Genomic DNA, 18617 nt, shown 5'->3' with positions numbered 1-18617 from the left:
TCTGGGCAAGATCTCATCGCAGAGCATAACCAACAATTAATTAAGATGTTCGGAGACACGATGTTTGGCAGACTCCTGCACGCTGCAAGCTTTTCCTGAGCACATTGCCAGTTGTGCTGCAGCCCTAGAATTTAATTACAGTGCTTGCGGATCAAACATGTTGGATACCTGTATTAAGAATTCAGTCCGTGGTGCTTTGCTTGTGTATGGCTTATGCTTGCTGTGGTTCAAACAGTGCCAAAGCCTCCCTGAGCACTGCAGGGGGGTAAGCTATGTTTGCCATTGCTCTGCCAGGGGCTAAAAGGCTTTCCGGGTTACTGACACTCACTGGAAGACTCTCCTTCCATGTAACCTCCATGTTTCCCACTGCCAGACTGGTCTATGTAGATGACATACCTATGTAGAGACTTCTGTTACCCTCTGGGTAACACCATCGAGATACTGAGAAGCTAAAGACTGCTAACATATCCTGGTTTAAATGTCACCAAACCTGCAGGGACAGAGAGTTAGTTACCTAGAAATCACCCTTACCTGAAACCAGGTTAAACCAAATAGAAAAATTTATTACCACATCCAAATCAGAAGTGTAATCACACTCATTCTTAATAGAACAAAAGAGAGAAATGAAGAAGAAGATATATTATCTGCTTCTGCTATGATCCAAAAGGATTTTTGGATTATTTTTTTTATTTTACTGTTCTATCCAGCTGATTGATTACACACTTACCTAATCCACAGTCTCGATCTGTCTGCCTGCCAGAAACCTCAGATGGTTTTCACGGAGACTGCGAGCTTTCTCTTTCATTTTGTTCAAATCCACCCTTCAGGTTCCACCAAAGGAGTAGGTGTAAGCTGGCAGAGAGCGGGCACAGATAAAGCAGAAGAAAAGGAACAGATGAGGGTAAGCAGGCAATACCTCATCTCACATTCCTCACTCACTTGGGCAGCAACGCTGTGTTGTCGGTGGAGGCACGTTTTGGGGATGAAATGAAAGGGGAGTTGCTGTAATGAAGCACAGATCAGAGCCCTTTCCTCACTGCCCTGGGAATATATTGGCCAGTCGGACTCCATCTGAGTTGTTTGGGGGTTTGTTTTGTTTTTTTAGGACCAACAACAGCTCTTCCTTTATTTATTTCATCCACAACTTAGAGCCATTTTGAATTATTATATTGACCCCCAACCCTTCCCTATTTCCAGGCAGGTTATCAGCATAGTCCTTAGCCTACAGCAGTAAATAATTTTTGGGGGGAGCTCATTCAACTGTGTGGACTCTACTTTGCACTTTTCCTACCAATATTTATTGTCCCATGTGCTGAGAGTGTTTTATAAGTTTTTTGTTTACTTTTCTAAAGTTATTATGTAGTTGATAAAGATTTGTTAGTCTGCCCACATGGTGATTACAACCTTATCAAAAATTCCCGTCTCAGTCTCGTGCTCTGTTTGCTTGCTGTGTCACTGATACTAATCAAATCAACTTCTATGGTTGATAAAATATAAGCAGCAAAAAAATAATGGTTTCTTGGAATTTTTCCTTTTATTTTTTTTACCAAGTCATATTGGATATGTACTCTTTAACAAAAAAAAAGTGCTGTAATGCACAGTGTGGGCTATGAGAACAGGACTCAGTTTTTGCATTCTCCGAACACAATCTGTTTGCTTCATAAACTAAGTTCATATTAACTTTTTAGGAATAATCTAATTTATCTGATTTTATGCTGCCCTGAACCTACAGGTGCTATATGTGTGTGTGTGTGTGTGTGTGTACAGCATGGTTGTGAAATACTTCCTGAGGCTGAGCATCAGGTCCTGGGCACTCTGGAATTCTGTCCACTAAGTTTAGTGGCAAGAGAAGTCCACTAAGAAAAAAAGATGAAATTTGAAAGAGTCTTTCCTCTTGAATTCAGTGAGAACTGAATTGGGCTTAGGACTACTTGCAGATGAAGTCTGTTAATTGAATTTTATTATAAACTATTTTCTTGAGAGATGACCAGCATAGAAGCTTTCAAAGCTTTCACAGAAAATTGAAGAAATTATCACAGGGTGTATAAGAGCAAATGGTAGAAAGAGCGAACAATTTTTCAGTGACAATGTTGGTGTGAACAGACCCTTTCTCTGTCCAGCTCCTGGTCATGCATTCATAGAATGATAGAATGTGTTGGATTTGAAGGGACCTTTAAAGGTCATCTAGTCCAGCCCCCCTGCAGTAAGCAGGGACATCTTCAACTAGATCAGGTTGCTCAGAGCCTCATCAAGCCTGGCCTCGAATGTCTCCAGGGATGGTGTCTCCACCACCTCTCTGGGCAACCTGTTCCAGCGTCTCACCACTCTCATTGTAAAGAACTTCTTCCTAATGCCAAATCTAAACCTACCCTGCTCTAGTTTAAAACCATTGCCCCTCGTCCTATTGCTACATGCCCTTGCAAACAGCCCCTCCCCAGCTTTCCTGTAGGCCTCCTTCAGGCACTGGAAGGCTGCTATAAAGTCTCCCTGGAGCCTTCTCTTCTCCAGGCTGAACAGCCCCAACTCTGATCTTAAAGGTCCCTTCCAACCTCAACAATTCTATGATTCTATGATTCTAACTCTCTCAGCCTGTCTTGATAGGAGAGGTGCTCCAGCCCTCGGATCCTCTTCATGGCCCTCCTCTGGACCCGCTCCAACAGGTCCATGTCCTTCTTGTGCTGAGGGCTCCAGAGCTGGACACAGTACTCCAGGTGGGGTCTCACGAGAGCAGAGTAGAGGGGGAGAATCACCTCTCTGGATCTGCTGGCCATGGTTCTTTTGATGCAGCCCAGGAAGCGATTGGCCTTCCTGCCTGCTGTCATGCCATCTCAGCTGTTTGTGTGACAACGTGATGAATCAGACTGAGAAAGTGATATGGTTGAAAAATAACTTAATTTTTTTTGCTGCGCTGCTTTACAGCCCTAGCAGTTCTGGTGGTTTCACAGCAGGTGAAGCTGGGTGATGCAGACACATGGATAAATAGCTGGAAGCAGGAGTTGCCCACCTCCGCTTACGACGTGCTGCTTGTGAATGCTGAACCAGGTCCTAAATAGTAGTACACAAGAGCTTATCCTTAAAAGAACAGGTCTCTCTTATCTTGGGCAAACAGAATAACAGGGAGTGGTTGGAAAGGGTAAGGTTCAATTTACTGCTCTGTGTTTAAGCTGCGCTGAACAGGCAGATTGTCCCTTGGGAAACAGTGCAGGCAGGCACAGCCAGCGCGACTGCGGCTAATCACAGCCAGCCCAAAACAGGAGAAACTTCCGAGGTCTATTATTTAGGGAGGCCGTTTGTTAAGTATATTTACTAAGAAAAGTTTGTCTATTTATAAAAACCAACACGCAACATTTGGCACCATGGATGGATAGGAATGAGGAATGAGGAAAATGAGAAAAAAAAATGAGGCGTATATTTACTATGCAGAAATAATCACCTTCTAGTTATGCAGTGTTGCATCCTACACATACCCTGAGCTGTTTTCCAGACAGCATTTCCAGAAAGCTTTTGCTGCTGAGTTATTCTATACAGTTTTTTACACGATGCTTATTACCGTGATGTAACAATCCAGCAGCGCATTAAGTAATGGCTGTAAGCGCAGCCATTAGATAAAAGCTATGGCTGAATTTTGGGACAGTGGAACACTTCTCATTTCTCAGTTCCAGGGGTATAACTCATTTTATCCTGACTCAATGTTAAGAGCTAATCATACATCATGCCGCCACTTCTCCATGCAACGGTTTCCATAGATGGAAAGCCAAGGGAAGACTGAAAGGGACCTGGTCCCCAGCCTAAATGGTTGGGGTGTCTCCTGGGAAGTACCCGTCATGCAATCAAGATATAACCAAGGCAACTAATATTTGTCACGTTCTACAACAGGGAAAGATGCACGTACTACAGACAAGGACTTTTCCTTATTTGTTTTGTATTCAAACACAAATTTGCTCAGCTTTTGCTAGAGAAGAAACATGGAACACTAGGTGGCAAGGTGTGTGAGGTGCTGGAACTTCTGGGGCAAAGATTGCAATCAAGCGATTCCTGCAGGATGGATTTTTTTTCTCATGAGAGACAGTCCCCAAGCAGTTATTAACCACGATCTTTGTTGTGAACATTTCATGTGGCCTTTACCAGAATGAAATCTGGGGAAGCCTTGAAGATAAAGAACAAGAACTTGAATCTGAATCAATTTCCAAAGTAGCCAACGTAGGCTGTGGAGACCTTACCTGTTATGTCCACATATCTGTAAGTGTCCTTGAACATCACTGCCCAGTTACTTTAAATGCGGCAGTCCAGCCATGAGCTTGCAGTGAGTGAGTAAATGAGGCTTGCCATTGCTTACCAGTATGGGCTAGTAACCTAACTTAGTAATAGAAAGTTTATGCCATCAAATGAGTGTTTGAGAGGAATCCAAAGATTGTTCTAAAATACAGGTTGGGTAGATTGTAGGGATGTGGGATCTTCAAAGAAAGAAGAATGAATATAGGGTTGTAGAGCCTTCAAAAGCCTTTTATCTGCCTCCTGGCATCGCTTCTGCCTTGCTTACATTCTGTGTACCTAATTGTTGTTATTCCTCAGACCCAGGTTACCCAAGCACCAAGCCTTACTGGTGGCAGTGGCGTGGTCACCTCTTCAGGACAAAAACCATTGTCCATCATCTCTGTGTCATCTGACCGTGTGGTCCAACCAGTTCCAATAGTGGGTGCATTCGGACTTTTAACAAGACGAGAGATTGAAATGGCCCTTGTGAAACACTAAAATTCAGTGGCTATTGTGTATCCCACCTGCTGGGTGCTAGAAAGGTTTCCAGCTTGCTGACAGGCTCTCTTTCACTAAATCTCTAAAATAAGCGAACACAAACCAAACCAAAAAGCAATGCTGTGGCTGTCTGAAATCCATTAAAGTCAAATAATTTTGAGCAGAGATTAAATTGCACTTCTTAATGCTGTGCTGAGCACTGTCCCATATAGACAGAAAATCCATTTGCAGTCTACCCTTTGAAAATATCACACATCTCTCAGAAAACTATTTACACTTCGGGGGGACATGGGCAAAAAAGCAAGGAAAACTCCCATTGATTTTCTGAATAATTAAAATTTGCATATTCTGAAGCAAACCAAAGAGATCCATTCCCAAATTAGCAGACAGCTTTTTGTCGGAAGCGGAGCAGAAATTATTAATTTCTATAAGAATCTGGATATCATTTGGCAATGGTTCTCTCACATCAGTTAGTAAGAGCAGATTTAAAATATTTTTCATTCTCCAAAGTGCTGTATGTGCCCTCTATTGGAAACGTATGATGGATTCCGTTTTTTAACATTAATTTTAAAGCTTGTTTCATAAATGCAATGGCAGTCAATGAAGCATTTGTATCCCAAAGTATACGCAGGTAACATTTTAAAACAGACAACACTTCATTATAGACTGGTTTTCACTTTGTTATTCTCTTGATTACTTTAATCTAGATTAAACACCGGTTAAAATAACATAGGTACTGATTACTGCAGCAATGTAATGTATTTTGTATTTCTGTTTAAGAAGCAAAATCAAAAAGCTCTTCGCCCTGCCTCTCTGGAAAAAGGCAGCCACTGTCATAATATACCTAAGTAGCAGGACACGTTGCTTTGTTCAATAGAGAAAGTGCTGGTTTTTACGCTGTGCAACTCCACAATACAGCTCACGTGCAAGAGGACAAAGCTTTCATTAAAACCATCTTTCTGCCTCCTAAATTATGGGCTGCGTCAGGAGCCAACTCAACCCGAACTTTGCTCCTATCAGCCTCGTGTGCTGCTTTGCCTTGCAGTACGGGCTGCCCGCGAATGGTGCTCAAGATGAGAGCAGCAAGAAGCACTGTCCCAGGGCTGCCTGGCCATTAAAGCTTCTGCTTTTACCTTCTGGATTTTGGACTGCACCTAAATGTCGCACTGGGCGTTTCATCCCTGCCCGAATTGGAAAGGGCACCCGCTCAAAGGTGTTCGCCTTTGAAGGTGCCGAATGAAAAACAGCAGTGTTCGGTCGGTGGCCCCCTCCCGGGAAGGTCCGAGGCGTGGGGCCAGGGGTGAGAAATTGCCAGCCCCGTTCTCTGACCTGAGCATCTTTGGTGGCAGCAGCTGGCTAGAACTGTGCTTCGGAGGGATGAGCAGAGGGAGCTGGTAAAAGCCGGGCCACTGAGAACACCAAGCGGGGAAAAAAACAAGAGACTCACTTATGCTCGTTCTGAAGAATGCTGGAAGGAATGATATCTGGATAACAGAAAACACTATGGTGAGCTTAACAGTGTGATATCAACACAGAAATTCCCTGGAGAATGGGCTGAATTACTGAAGCTGATCAGAAAAGTGCCATCACCAAAGGTGACCTATCGAAAACAGGCAACGCAGGATGCCCGAAAGATGGATTTTGCCTTTAAACTAAGCCTTACCCAGCAGACTAAAATAAAGGATGAAGACTCCTTTTAGCATTAGCTGTGGTGAAATATGAGCATTATTTTTCTATTTAGTAATAAGTATTCACTTTTTTCTTGCACAATACTGAACTCATTTGTTTGACTTTTTGAAGGAAAGCGTCTAGAAATGTTACATTCCTTTATGTGCATTTATCGCTAACAGAAAAGATTAAATGGTGGGAAGACAGCTACTCCCTGGAGGTATTTAAGAAATGTGTAGACATGGCTCTTCAGGGCATGCTCTAGTGCCCAAGATTATTGTTTGTGGTGGGGTGTTGTGTGTGGGGTTGTGGGTGTGGAGTTTAGTTGGTGGGCGCTTTTTTTTTTTTTTTTTTTTTTTTTTGCAGTTGGACTCGATGATCTCAGAGGTCCCTTCCAACCACTAAGATTCTGTGATCTAATCTTTACTAGTAGCGAAAAAAAAAGCACTCTCTCAGACTGAAGAGTAGCTGTAAGGTAAATCTGAGCAATGCTGTCATTTTAAAAGCGCTAGAGTCCTCGTGTCCAGGTGGCATACCCAAGAACTCTGAAAGCACTTATAGATGAAGTGTTTGGGCTGTTAGCAAAACCACGCAGCTTTTGTGTGAGACCTGGAGGGTCAAAATAGTGCACCTGTATTTAAATTATAACTCTACAGGGCCATCTCCAGGCATTCCCAACAGGGATTTACTCAAGAGACTGTATGGAAAAGGATAGCTTGGTAGACTCTCAACCAAATGCCTCGATATCTGCTAGAAGCCAGTATCAGACCCCTAACGTCCATAATCTCTACATTTTAAAACTCTAAAAATATCTGAACTTTTAGGTCCAGATATTCTTGCGTTTACTTCCCAGACATGTCCTGACCCAGCCGCAGTGAGAGACTCATGTGTGCCAACCCTGTGGCTCCCTGGGCACGCTGGCATCCACGGGAAGGGAACTGGGGTACAACAGCAGGAAGGAGCCAGGACCTGCTCTAATGAAGTTCCCGGTCCGGATGAGGATGTTGGAGCATGCTGCGATACACACCTACAGCTCAAATTAGGCAAAGCCTGAACGATCCAGTCAGCAGAAGAACATAAACCCACTCTGTTTAGATTACATAAAACAGATGCACAGCTAACGCAGAGACCCTGCATTCGGTCAATTTGTCAGCCATGCTATAATAAAACACCTTAGTGATTATGGCAGGAGAGTATCTAGTTGGCAAAGTTTCTGCAAAGAGACATCATCTCTTGCTGAGCTGGTATAAAATACTGTCTTGATTTTGTCAAAATAGCAACAAGGGGGAACTGATGGCAATTATTCTTTGACATTTAAAATTCCTTAAACATTATCCTTCATGAAAGATTGCTAAAAAAATTAAGAAACTTCTTTTTATCTCTCAAGGAAATCTGTTCAGCCGCTTTAGTGGTCCAAATAGGTGAGAAGGTAGCACCTTCACTGCTGAGTACCCATTGTGCTGTGATAGCAGCAAGCGTTGTGGAAAAGCCATTTACCTGTAGTTATTGTTCTCCAAGCACCCTGACACAGGAAATCCCAGTTGTGTATAGGGACTGTCTTCCAAATTAGATCATGTGAAAGTATCGTCACAGACCGGTATCCATAAGCTATCATAAAGTGATGCTTGGAGGACCTTTCCAAAAAGTGAATTTGACACCTCTGGCCATTGTACTGCAGAGAGAAGCCAAGCATTTTTCCCAGAAAAGTAATTTAGTTAGATATTGCATCACTTGTAGTCTTCCTTACTTAACTTCAAGGGTATTCCAAACTCAAGAGCTGATTTACTAAACAACTCCCAGTGAAATCACTTTAAGAACTATATTAACTTCAAATGAGGTGAAGAGCTACAATGGACTCTGTATCGGACATCACAAATTCAAGTTATTTCTGTTAAGCCTGAACAGACTAAACATGCGTTTGATATTTAGCTGTTGATTGAGCTATTCTTTCTGTAACTTGTCTAGACAGTTTCTGAAACAATGAATTATTCAGTGACTTCCAGTTCTATCATACAGCTAATCCATATCTCTGTAATAAAAAGGTCATTTTTTTTTCCCAACAGTAAATGCTGGATTCACTGTACAAATAGATCAGCAGTCTCAGTAGATGATCAAGTTCACAAAACTCACATGGCATTGAAAGCATGAATGTAATATATAAAGCTAAGATGGTAAGTGTACACACACATGCATATATGTATAAAATTTGACAGATTCTTTAGCTATACAGAGATGGATAGATGGAAAGACAGATAATCCTATTCGTTTCAGCTGTAACTTCATTGCCTTCAATGACATTTTCTTCCAAGACATATAAGATTAGTCCCCCAAAGTAGCTGTAAAGGTAATCACAAACTCCAGTTTAGTCTAGTTCATGTACTACCCATGTTTTTTCAGACTGCAAGGCAGACAACTTATTCAGAGCATCATTTTACTAGTACCTCGATACGTCCTTACACCGCGTGATCACATTCCATTAAATCGTACTTCTTCATGAAGTTGTTGTAATAACGCTCCTCCATTTGGACAAGATCTCAAAATTAAATGAACTGTTTAATTAACCACTGTCGGTATTACATTCTTTCGACAGAGCAGTAATGATCGGGTAAACGTGGCTGAAATCTACAGTCGCTGTCTGTACGAGACCAGGTCAGGGCAGTGAGATTTGGCGTCAGCCCGCACGCAGGCTGCAGGCGCGGCGTGGACCCTGTCATTAACCTGCTGGAGGCTCCTTCTCCCCCGCCAACGGCAGCGTGACAGCACGGGACATGAGAACTGCGGTGCCCTTCTAGGAGGCACCTTGAGGTTGGGTTGAAATGTTCATGGCCTGTTGAAGCGCTGAGTTTTAACCTGCTTCAGTTGTCCGGCCAGCTAGCACAGTAGGGACCTGGACAGCAGCGTCAGCTCCAAATGCAATCATAGTAAACCATTAAAGGCTTAATTTTAAGTTCTGAATCAGATCTCCTCTTAATCATAATATGTCCTATAAATATGTGAGCACTGAGTCTAGGATGAAACAGTTTTACAGGGCGAAGTAAGAAAAGGAGAGGGAAAGGGAAGGGAGAAGGAAAATGATTTGAAGCGTGCCTGACCAGGCTTCCTTCTTTCTCTTCTTGGAGGCAGAGAGATTTTGAATACAGTGACTGCATTTTAAAAATGTACAATATAGAGACATTATATATATTGCAGTATGATTTACGTATGTTGTCTGGGGAGGTTTACTTTTTCACAGATGGAATGAGCTTGCAAATATTCTGGAGTCACAAGAGACAGTTTTATCCAGTCCGTTAATGTCTTTTACATGATTTTGCTTAGACCCTTCCTATTCTATCCCAAGTAAGATTAATTCAAGAAATAGCTACAGGCCTTAAAATCAAATTTTTCAGCATTTTCACCTTGCTGCACACACTGATTTTCACACAGCACTGTGTTTTCCCCTGTGTGTCTCTCTCTTCCCTCTCCGATAAGCTTACACTTCACTCCACCGTGCCCAATACAGGAATCAGAGCAGGGCAATGTTTCTATTCCTGTCTTTGCCACTGACTCACCGTATAGTTTCTTCAGCATTTGCATCTTGCACTTGGATCCTCTGGTGTCTAGGAAGATGAATGTGTCCATGTTTTCTTTAGGATAAGACCATTCATCATGTCTCGCTCTGTGTGGATTCTCTCATGTTTAATAAGGGCTGAGTCCGCACTGCAACCTTCTTCTTATTGGTGAGGACATTAGTAGGGGTTCTGACTTCTACCCAGATGCTTACTTTAATTACAACTGTAGGAAATTAATTTTTCTAGACATCTACCTCTTAGTCAGATTTGACTTCAGCCAACAGCCTCAAAATTTTGAGGTAGGGCACTCGCATAAAAACACGCACACAAACCAGTGTGATCACATCCGCTTCCCTTTATAATACATGCTAAAAAGGAGCTAGAGATCTTTGTAGAGCATGATGAGATCCTGGAAACTGGAGCCACACAGAGACACTGAAACCAGTTGTTTTTATAAGGATAATGCTAGCTACCTTCAGCTGCAGAGCCTTGTAGCACTACTAACTGCTGAATACGCCAGCATTGCTCTTTCCTTTTCAAGTGCTATATTGCCCTAATTCCATCTGCTGTCCCATTTACAATTCTTCACAAATATATTCTGTTCTTCAGGGTCATTTTACTGACTGTTAAATAAATGTATTGAGTAAAATTAGCAAGTGTGTAGATAATTCTTAGAAGTTTTTACAAATGTAGTCCTTAGTATTGGAATGAAAATCAGAGACCTACTGTGGTTTGCAGATATTGGCAAAATCCATGTACGTGGAACTACAGATGTTTCCAAATAAGACAAGGTGTGGAGCTGGCTCTTACATTACAGCCTGTGTCGTTTTAACAGCTACTAGTCTGTTTAACAAAGTATACATTTTACCAGAGAAGATTCTAGCTAAACTGTTTGAATTATTAGAATGTCTTACGGACAAACACATTAACAAGAAACGCATTCCAATTTTCAGTAGGAATAACACAGTGGGCTGCGTTATGAAGACTGTGGTCTCCAAGGCACAAAGCAACTAGGATCTTAAAAAACATGACCAAATGTTAACAATCTGTTATGAACTGATACAATCCAGCTAGTTTATCTTAAATATGCTGATTTTTACAGGCTAAACTGACAGCTTAGCTGTTCAAAAAATTTCCAGTCTCTCTTCTAATTACCAAGACTATCATAACAGTACAATGGAAATCAGATAGTTACTGGCTTGAAAATTATTTGTGTTGGCACTAGTGGATGAAGTCATTTTAATTAGGAGGCAAAAAGAAAATATAAAATACCTCATCTAAAAATAAATACCTGTTTGCTATGTTAATTAATTACACGAGTTGATATTTTCTGTTCACATCCCAGTCTCTTTTTTTCTCATGACAGGATTACCATATAAGTCCTTCCAAAATAAAGGATTATGCCCTATTTGCATCAGGATACTTTATTGTAAGCAAGCTGTAAATATATGCGAGACGTTTATATGACAACACGGGTATAATTATAACAGCAAATGAAAAATTATTGAAACACATCAGAAAACACCTTAGGCTGAAAAATACGGAGGCAGGTTTCGGGCGCTTGTGTCTGAGGAAACGCATGAACCACCTTCTGCCAAACTGCAACAAATCCAAACCAGAGGCGTCTTAGGTTTCCATGCTTTTGGTGTCTTCACACAGGATTTCAATTCGAAACGAAAAAAATAAACAGCAAAATGCTGTTTTGGTGAAACCACAGCTTCTAATACCCAGATTGGATAGCCTTCTCAGTGGAAACTGATGCGGTGCTGTCGTGAGCTTTAAGAAAACTGAAATTTGATCGTTGTCCCCAAAAGGAGGAGATACTGGGGAAGCGCCCGATCCTCGTCCCTGGCACCGAAGGGCAGACGGACGCGGGGCTCTGCCCAGGGCTGTGCTGCGGGGAAATCTCCCTCCGGCCACTGACGAGGGTCGCTGGATCCCGGGGACTTCCCACGCCATTCATCCCCCCTCCGTCCGGCGGTGGGCTGTCCCCTCCGCTGCGCCTGGGGACCGGGGCGGCAGCCGCCGCCGTGCGGCACAGCGGGGCCGTCCGAGCCGCTGCTCCGCCGCCCCAGCGCTCCGGGCGGGCACCGCGGCTCTCCCCCCGCCGCCTTCCCCCGCTCCGCGCCCGGGCCGGTCCCCTCCTCGGGCCGGGAGGAGCCGCGGCGAGGGCGGCCCCGAGCAGCCGTCGCGGTGAGTAGCTCCGAGGCAACCCGCGGGGGAAACTGAGGCAGGCGGCGGACAGAGATGCTCCCGCCGGCGGCCGCCCTCCCAGCCCCGGACGGCGCCGGCTGCCAGCGGTCCCGCCGCCCCCTCGGGGGGCGTCCCGCCGGCGGGAGCGGCCGGGGGGGCCCCGGGGAGCGCCCCCGATGGGGAGCGCGGTGGCGGGGGGCGGCCCGCGGGCCCTGCGGGCCCTCACCGGGTGCCTGCTGGGCGCCCTGGTGCTGAGCACGCTGGTGGGCAACGCGCTGGTGTGCCTGGCCGTCCTGCGCTTCCGACACCTGCGCGCCAAGGTCACCAACTGGTTCGTGCTGTCGCTGGCCGTCTCGGACCTCTGCGTGGCCCTCCTGGTGATGCCCTGGAAAGCGGTCACTGAGGTGGCCGGTGGCTCCTGGCTCTTTGGCAGCCGCTTTTGTGACACCTGGGTGGCCTTCGACATCATGTGCTCCACTGCTTCCATCCTCCACCTCTGCATCATCAGCCTGGACCGGTACTGGGCCATCGCCAGCCCCTTTCGCTACGAGCGCAGGATGACACAACGCCTTGCCTGCACCATGATAGCTGTGGCCTGGGCCCTCTCCATCCTCATCTCCTTTGTCCCAGTGCAGCTACACTGGCACAAAGCCAAGGATGTGAGATATCCAAGCTCCTGGCTGCCTGGGACACCCCGCTGTGATGTCAGCCTGAACCGCACCTACGCCATCACCTCCTCCCTTATCAGCTTCTACATCCCTGTGGCCATCATGATCATCACCTATACCAGGATCTACCGAATTGCCCAGGCCCAGATCCGCCGCATCTCCACCCTTGAGCGAGCAGGGGGGCAGTGGCCAGCTCATGGCAAGGAGCCCACCTCCTCTTTGCGGAGTTCCCTGCGCAAGGAGACCAAGGTGCTGCAGACCCTCTCTATCATAATGGGAGTCTTCGTTTGCTGCTGGCTGCCCTTCTTCCTGCTCAACTGCCTGCTGCCTTTCTGCCAGGAGAGTGACCATGAAGGACAGTCACCCTGCATTGGCCAAACCACCTTCAACATCTTTGTGTGGTTTGGCTGGGCCAACTCTTCGGTGAATCCAGTGATCTACGCTTTCAACGCAGACTTCAGGCGGGCTTTCAGCAACCTGCTGGGCTGCCGGTGCTTCTGCTGTGGCACACCCAGATCCACTGTGGAGAGGGTCAACTTCAGCAATGAGCTGGTTTCCTATCACCATGACACCACCTGCCAGAAGGAAGGAGCTGCCTCATCGTCAGTGCCCCCCCCTGCCATCACTGCCTGGGTGCAGCCCGTACCCCATGCCATAAGCCTTCAGGGCGAGGACAGCAGTGAGGAGATGTCTATGGAGAAGAGGCCTGTGGCTTCTCAGACACAGGCTTCCCCCGGCATCAGCCCCAAGAGTCGTCAGGTACCAGCCATTTTGCAATTTGATTGCGAGGCAGAGCTCTCCCTGGAAACTATTACCCCCTGTACGGGGCTTGGTCGGTGCGAGGGACCCCATCACCCCATTCCAGAGGGATAAGTGCTTGCGCAGTTCTCACACACAGCCATCCCACGGGGAAAGGTCACTCTGCCCGCACATGGGATACACCTGTCTCCCAGCAAACAAAGTCCCATCCCAGAGGGATGGGGACCTGCTGCTCTTACCCCAGAGGGGTGACGGGTGTATGAAGTCCACCCCAAAAGCATATAGCAACCACATACTAACTGCTTCCCACGGCCACCTTTGCCCCTTACTCTCTTTCACAGTCAGTAGACATTTCCCATGCGTTTGTTCACCCCCAAGCTTCAATCAAACCTGTGATATTTATTGAGAATAGTGAGATAATTAGATCAAAATAAAAACAACTCATAGTTTGAGACTCTATAATAGATAAATAATATGTATATAAATTAATCTTAGATTTAGCTTCATTGCTAAAACCCATGTTTTCCCCCTCTCATGTTTTCACATCATACCTGTGCATAGTTCTGGTCTTAAAGGTTTGTGTTTATTTCTGTGTTTATTTCAAAGCTGCCTGTCTGGATTTACACATCTGAATCTGTGTTTAGGCTCTTAAATAAAAATTGCTGTGTTAAAACATCGCTATCTCATGTTGAGTCAAAAGACTGCCCAAAACCTTGGAAAATTAAGTTGCTTTTATGTCGGACCCCAGACACAGGTTCAGGTGCCAAACTTTGGTATCCAGGCTTAATGATACTGAGCTAGGATCTTCCTCACCCTCAAATGTTGGAAAATGTAGGATTGTACTAGGCTGAAGTTACAGCTGGATGGTGTTTGAGAACTAACACTCCAACTCCAGAGTGAGTTAAGAGCTGCTATCGGTTGAGGCAGCTGCAATCCTTCTTTCTCCTACTAGTTCAGGCAGCTGATCCTTCCAGAAAGCAAACTGGTCCACAAAATAAAAAGTCACCAGGTCATCTCTCTGAACCCATTTCGCTACTTGTAGAATGAACAGCAGCAAAATGCAGAGCAAATGGGTGCGGGAAGGCTTGCAGGAGATAAAATTCTGGGGGAACTTGACAATCATTTCTGTATGCGTAAAAGGGTTCAGCAGACAATAAGGGAATACAACAGCACCACAACTGTCCACCACTTAGGAGTTCTACTGCTGACCGTTTAATACTGTGCTCCACTAACCACCATCATTACCCCATTTTTCCGTCCTTCACCTCTGATTGAGTTGATTGACCTTGATTCATCTAAGGAAGACGATGAAGATGCAACTGTCCAGAAAGAGACATCAAGAATGCGTACACTGCAGGAGTTTTCTTGGACATTTGGTCTTATAGATGGCACAGCTGATACCTTTCAGAACAGTGATCCATGCTGAAAAGCCAGCTGCTGGAAGAGCCAGACTCTCCTCCCAGTGATCCTGCTCCCTGTGAATTTAGGTCGTGTGTAGTTAAGTCCCTATATGCATTTCCCTCCACCACAGTAATTCTTGTAAGAAACACTGCTTTTGCTATCCTGCTCTTTTCAGGAATGTGTCCTTCATGAATAGCCGTGTGTGACTGTAATCTGTTCTTCATGGCCAAGACTGGCAGGACAAGACGTAATGGGCTTAACTGTAAGAAAGACCAAGGTGAGACTTTGGAAAGACTTCCTCAGAATAAGGATAATTAAGCACTGGAGCAGATTGCCTAGGGAGGTTATGACATCTCTCTCAGTAAAAGTCTTTAAGATGATATTGCTAAACATCTGTCAGAGAGGACATTGGCAGCATTAATCCTGTCTTGGGGCAGAGGCACAGTGTAATGGTGTCTTGGGATCTTTTCTAGTCCTGCTTCACTATGACAACACAACTCCTTAAGCACTGAGCTTAAGATGTTTGATTTTATTTTTTTTTTTAATGCAATGATCCTTAGCTATTTTATTGAATGCAAAAAAGCATACAGATAAGAACTTTAGGATCCCATTGGCGTATTTCCCTTCTCTTAGTGATTACTCGTTTTTCTTAGCATTTAGCAGCTATGATTCCGCATGCCTAGTGCCTCATCTGGAGTGCAACCCTCAAGTAAACCTCGTATTTCCTTAAAAGAGATACAAGATCTGTGGGTTTTGTTTTGATTCCCTTTGATTATTTTCTAGGTTATCATAAGTGAACTGTATATGTAATCAGATGCTAAAGGGTCAATCAACTTGTGAGATTTTCCTTGCTACATTTCTTCCTTCTTACATAAACCAGAAACACGTATTGTAAGAGTGTCAGCATCTTTTATCTTCTCCAAAACCCTCAAATTATATCTTAGAGCTGCGAGAGAGTTCTCGTCTCACCCCCTCCACACTAAAACCCATGCCAGGGAGATACAGGCACACCTGATAAGACGCTATCCTGCAGCGTGACTCCCTTGCTGCCCTTGCTGCCTCCCACTTCTGTTTCTGTTGCAAGAGCTTCAGCTGGTTCCATCCCTCAGAGAGTCAACTCTCCCTGCCCACACACATCTCCCTTCTCGTGGGCAGGCAGTCTTCTGGCAGTCAAGGCCACACATGAAATTATTATGCACAGGAGCTTTTTTTTTTTTTTAAGTGTGTGTACAGTCTCATTATTAGTGATAATATCGGAAGGGAAAGATTTACCTTCTCACAAGGTTTGCCCTGCCTATGGGAGATGTCTTGCCCAGGAAGTAGCCTGGACTTAATACACAGAGTGATGGAAACTTAGTGTATGACAGAGTGGGTGGCAGAAATTAAGCAATGAATATATTTGAATAACATTTTCTCTTAAGAATAAGCCGAAATGCATGGTAGCTTTGATTTATGAAACCATACTTGTGTTAAGAGTGGAAAAAGCTATTTGTATCAGTGCTTGTGCCTATAGTTTAAATAAGGTGCATTAATAGGTCAGATTGTACCTGAAAATGAATCGATATTTACCTGAAGAAAAAAAAAAGGTCTTTACTGAAGCATTTTAAAGGGACAATTTAAAATTCCTCTTTGTAAGTGATGACGGAAATAGTTGTTTGTACCTAATTGATAATAGTCATTACTGATGTGCAGATGATAGACGTTACGATAGTTTACAGCTGTAAGGTCCATTGTAGTAAGTGCAGTGTAATGTTCAAGGCTGCAATAAATTTCGGAAATTGTGTGTTATAAACTGTTTATACTCATTTTAAGTGGCATATTACTGAAGGTACTTCATATGAAAGCTACAGTGCATAGCCCTTCAGACTACATCTTCTGCTGTTGCTGATTTAATAACACATAAATATTGATACCGTATGTATTTTTATTTTCCTACACTGGGAAGGCTCCTGAATGTTAAGCATACTACAGACCACGCAGTCCTGTGAACAGTAAGTGAGCAAGATTTATTTTCCCAAGATATTTTTTTAGTGATTAACTGTGATTTCTAATTGACATTTTTCTAATGACAGGACAAGTTGCTACGTTAGATTACACAAAATTCAATTAGCATTGTTAGGTTCAAGTCTGATGAAATATATTGAAATTATTACAAAAAGCCAAAGGTTTACTTCAACAGAAATTAAGAGGCAAAATTATTTTCTACCTACACCATTGCAGTCACCCAAAAGAAATACCTTCCAAAGCAAAACCTTGGTGGTACTTTGTTATCCATTTCTGGGTCATAACTTTCTTGGCTTGGCAGGACAAAATGAATCACAGATGATGAAGGTATTGTTTGAGGGAGATCTACAGCTATACAAAACCCCACACTTCTAGTAACTCAGACCATCAAATCTACATACTACTGTATGCATTCATCACAATATATGTAAGGTATTTTACAGACTAAAAGCAGTTCACTTCCATGCTTACTAGTTCCACACTTACATACCATTAGCATCACAAGGACCTAAAAAATAGCTTTTAAATAGCCTTGGTGTCAAAACGGTCCAACCTCACAGATACCTTATCTAAACACTCTTATTAGCCAATGTCTAAACATTCAAATCAAAACACATTCCAGTTCAGCAAAGTAGGGCTTTACGATGTACACCAAACGTCTTCTCTGTTCAGGCATATGATTCCCACTCCCTTTCCTTCTGTCAGTCTACAAAGTTCTCAACCAGCTACGCCTCCCGAGAGCACTTATTTCTTTCTACTACACAACTGAAATGAATACAAACTTCTTGTGGTCAATTAAAAGCTTACATAGCTGAGCTGACACGACAGCCCTTCTCACTATTACCTTGCACACGAGAAATAGGGACAATGTCTCTGTAGCCTCCTTGAGTGGCTGCCGAGATGCTTATCTAGCTGAGAGCTTTTCCCTGCTGTTCAATTTCTCTGAAATTGCTCATTTGGTTTAAAAGTTAGTCATGGGGGTAAACAGAGACAGATACGTCCATGCATACGTGCATGCCTTCTTAGACAACAGGGTTAAAAAGTAATCAGCATTCTTCAAAGAAAAGGAAATGTGAGGTTCAAGGCAGAGCTCTCTGGAGCTGGAGACACAGCAGGGTGAGGACAAGAACTCCGTCCTCACCAAAGCCCCAGGCTGGTTCCCACACCCCTCTGTGCCAGAGGTGCCAGCAGAGATACCAGGTGACATTTCCACAATCTAAGACCAAATGTACCACCGCCAGCTACACACAGCGCCTTCCTAGCAGGAGGCAACAGTGGGACAGCAAAGATGTACTTGAACACCGCAGCGATGCAAAGTGTCTTCTTGCTTTCCAAGCAATACTTTTAAAAGATTAACTACAACACACGTACATCCTTGACGTTGTGCTTACATTTTTGTGTTCTGTTGTTTATTGCTTATCTCTTTGCCTGTCATCTTATTTATGTAGGGCTTTACTTTGCATTACACACAGACTTTCAGAGATCGCCGCTGACTTTCAGAAGCTTGTTATAGCTACAGCACTGCCTCTGGGCGTATCGGTTCCAGGAAAGAGAAGGGACTCAAAAAGCACATGCCACTCAGCATGAGAAGATGTAAAGCCTTGGGACAATTCTACAATTCAAA

At 44.1% G+C, this 18617-nt stretch overlaps 1 protein-coding gene and 1 long non-coding RNA gene across 2 annotated transcripts in view; one reads left to right on the top strand and one right to left on the bottom strand.

The window, feature by feature from the left end:
- Window positions 1-18617, bottom strand: part of LOC141744982 (uncharacterized) — a 34623-nt gene that overhangs the window by 5243 nt on the left and 10763 nt on the right. Inside the window, exon 2 of the long non-coding RNA XR_012587636.1 lies at window positions 728-852. This is a non-coding gene — a long non-coding RNA (uncharacterized LOC141744982). The remainder of the gene's footprint in view (window positions 1-727; window positions 853-18617) is intronic.
- LOC141744980 (D(1) dopamine receptor-like) lies at window positions 10311-16901 on the top strand. Its single transcript, XM_074591958.1, has one exon. The coding sequence runs from the start codon at window positions 12338-12340 to the stop codon at window positions 13700-13702; it is 1365 nt and encodes a 454-aa protein (XP_074448059.1). The 5' UTR covers window positions 10311-12337; the 3' UTR covers window positions 13703-16901.

This window comes from Larus michahellis, chromosome 6, assembly GCF_964199755.1.
Source record: "Larus michahellis chromosome 6, bLarMic1.1, whole genome shotgun sequence".
In the NCBI taxonomy this organism is placed as follows: domain Eukaryota; kingdom Metazoa; phylum Chordata; class Aves; order Charadriiformes; family Laridae; genus Larus; species Larus michahellis.
The sequence above is the reverse complement of the archived record's forward strand: the minus strand, read 5'-3'. Positions and strand labels throughout refer to the sequence as shown.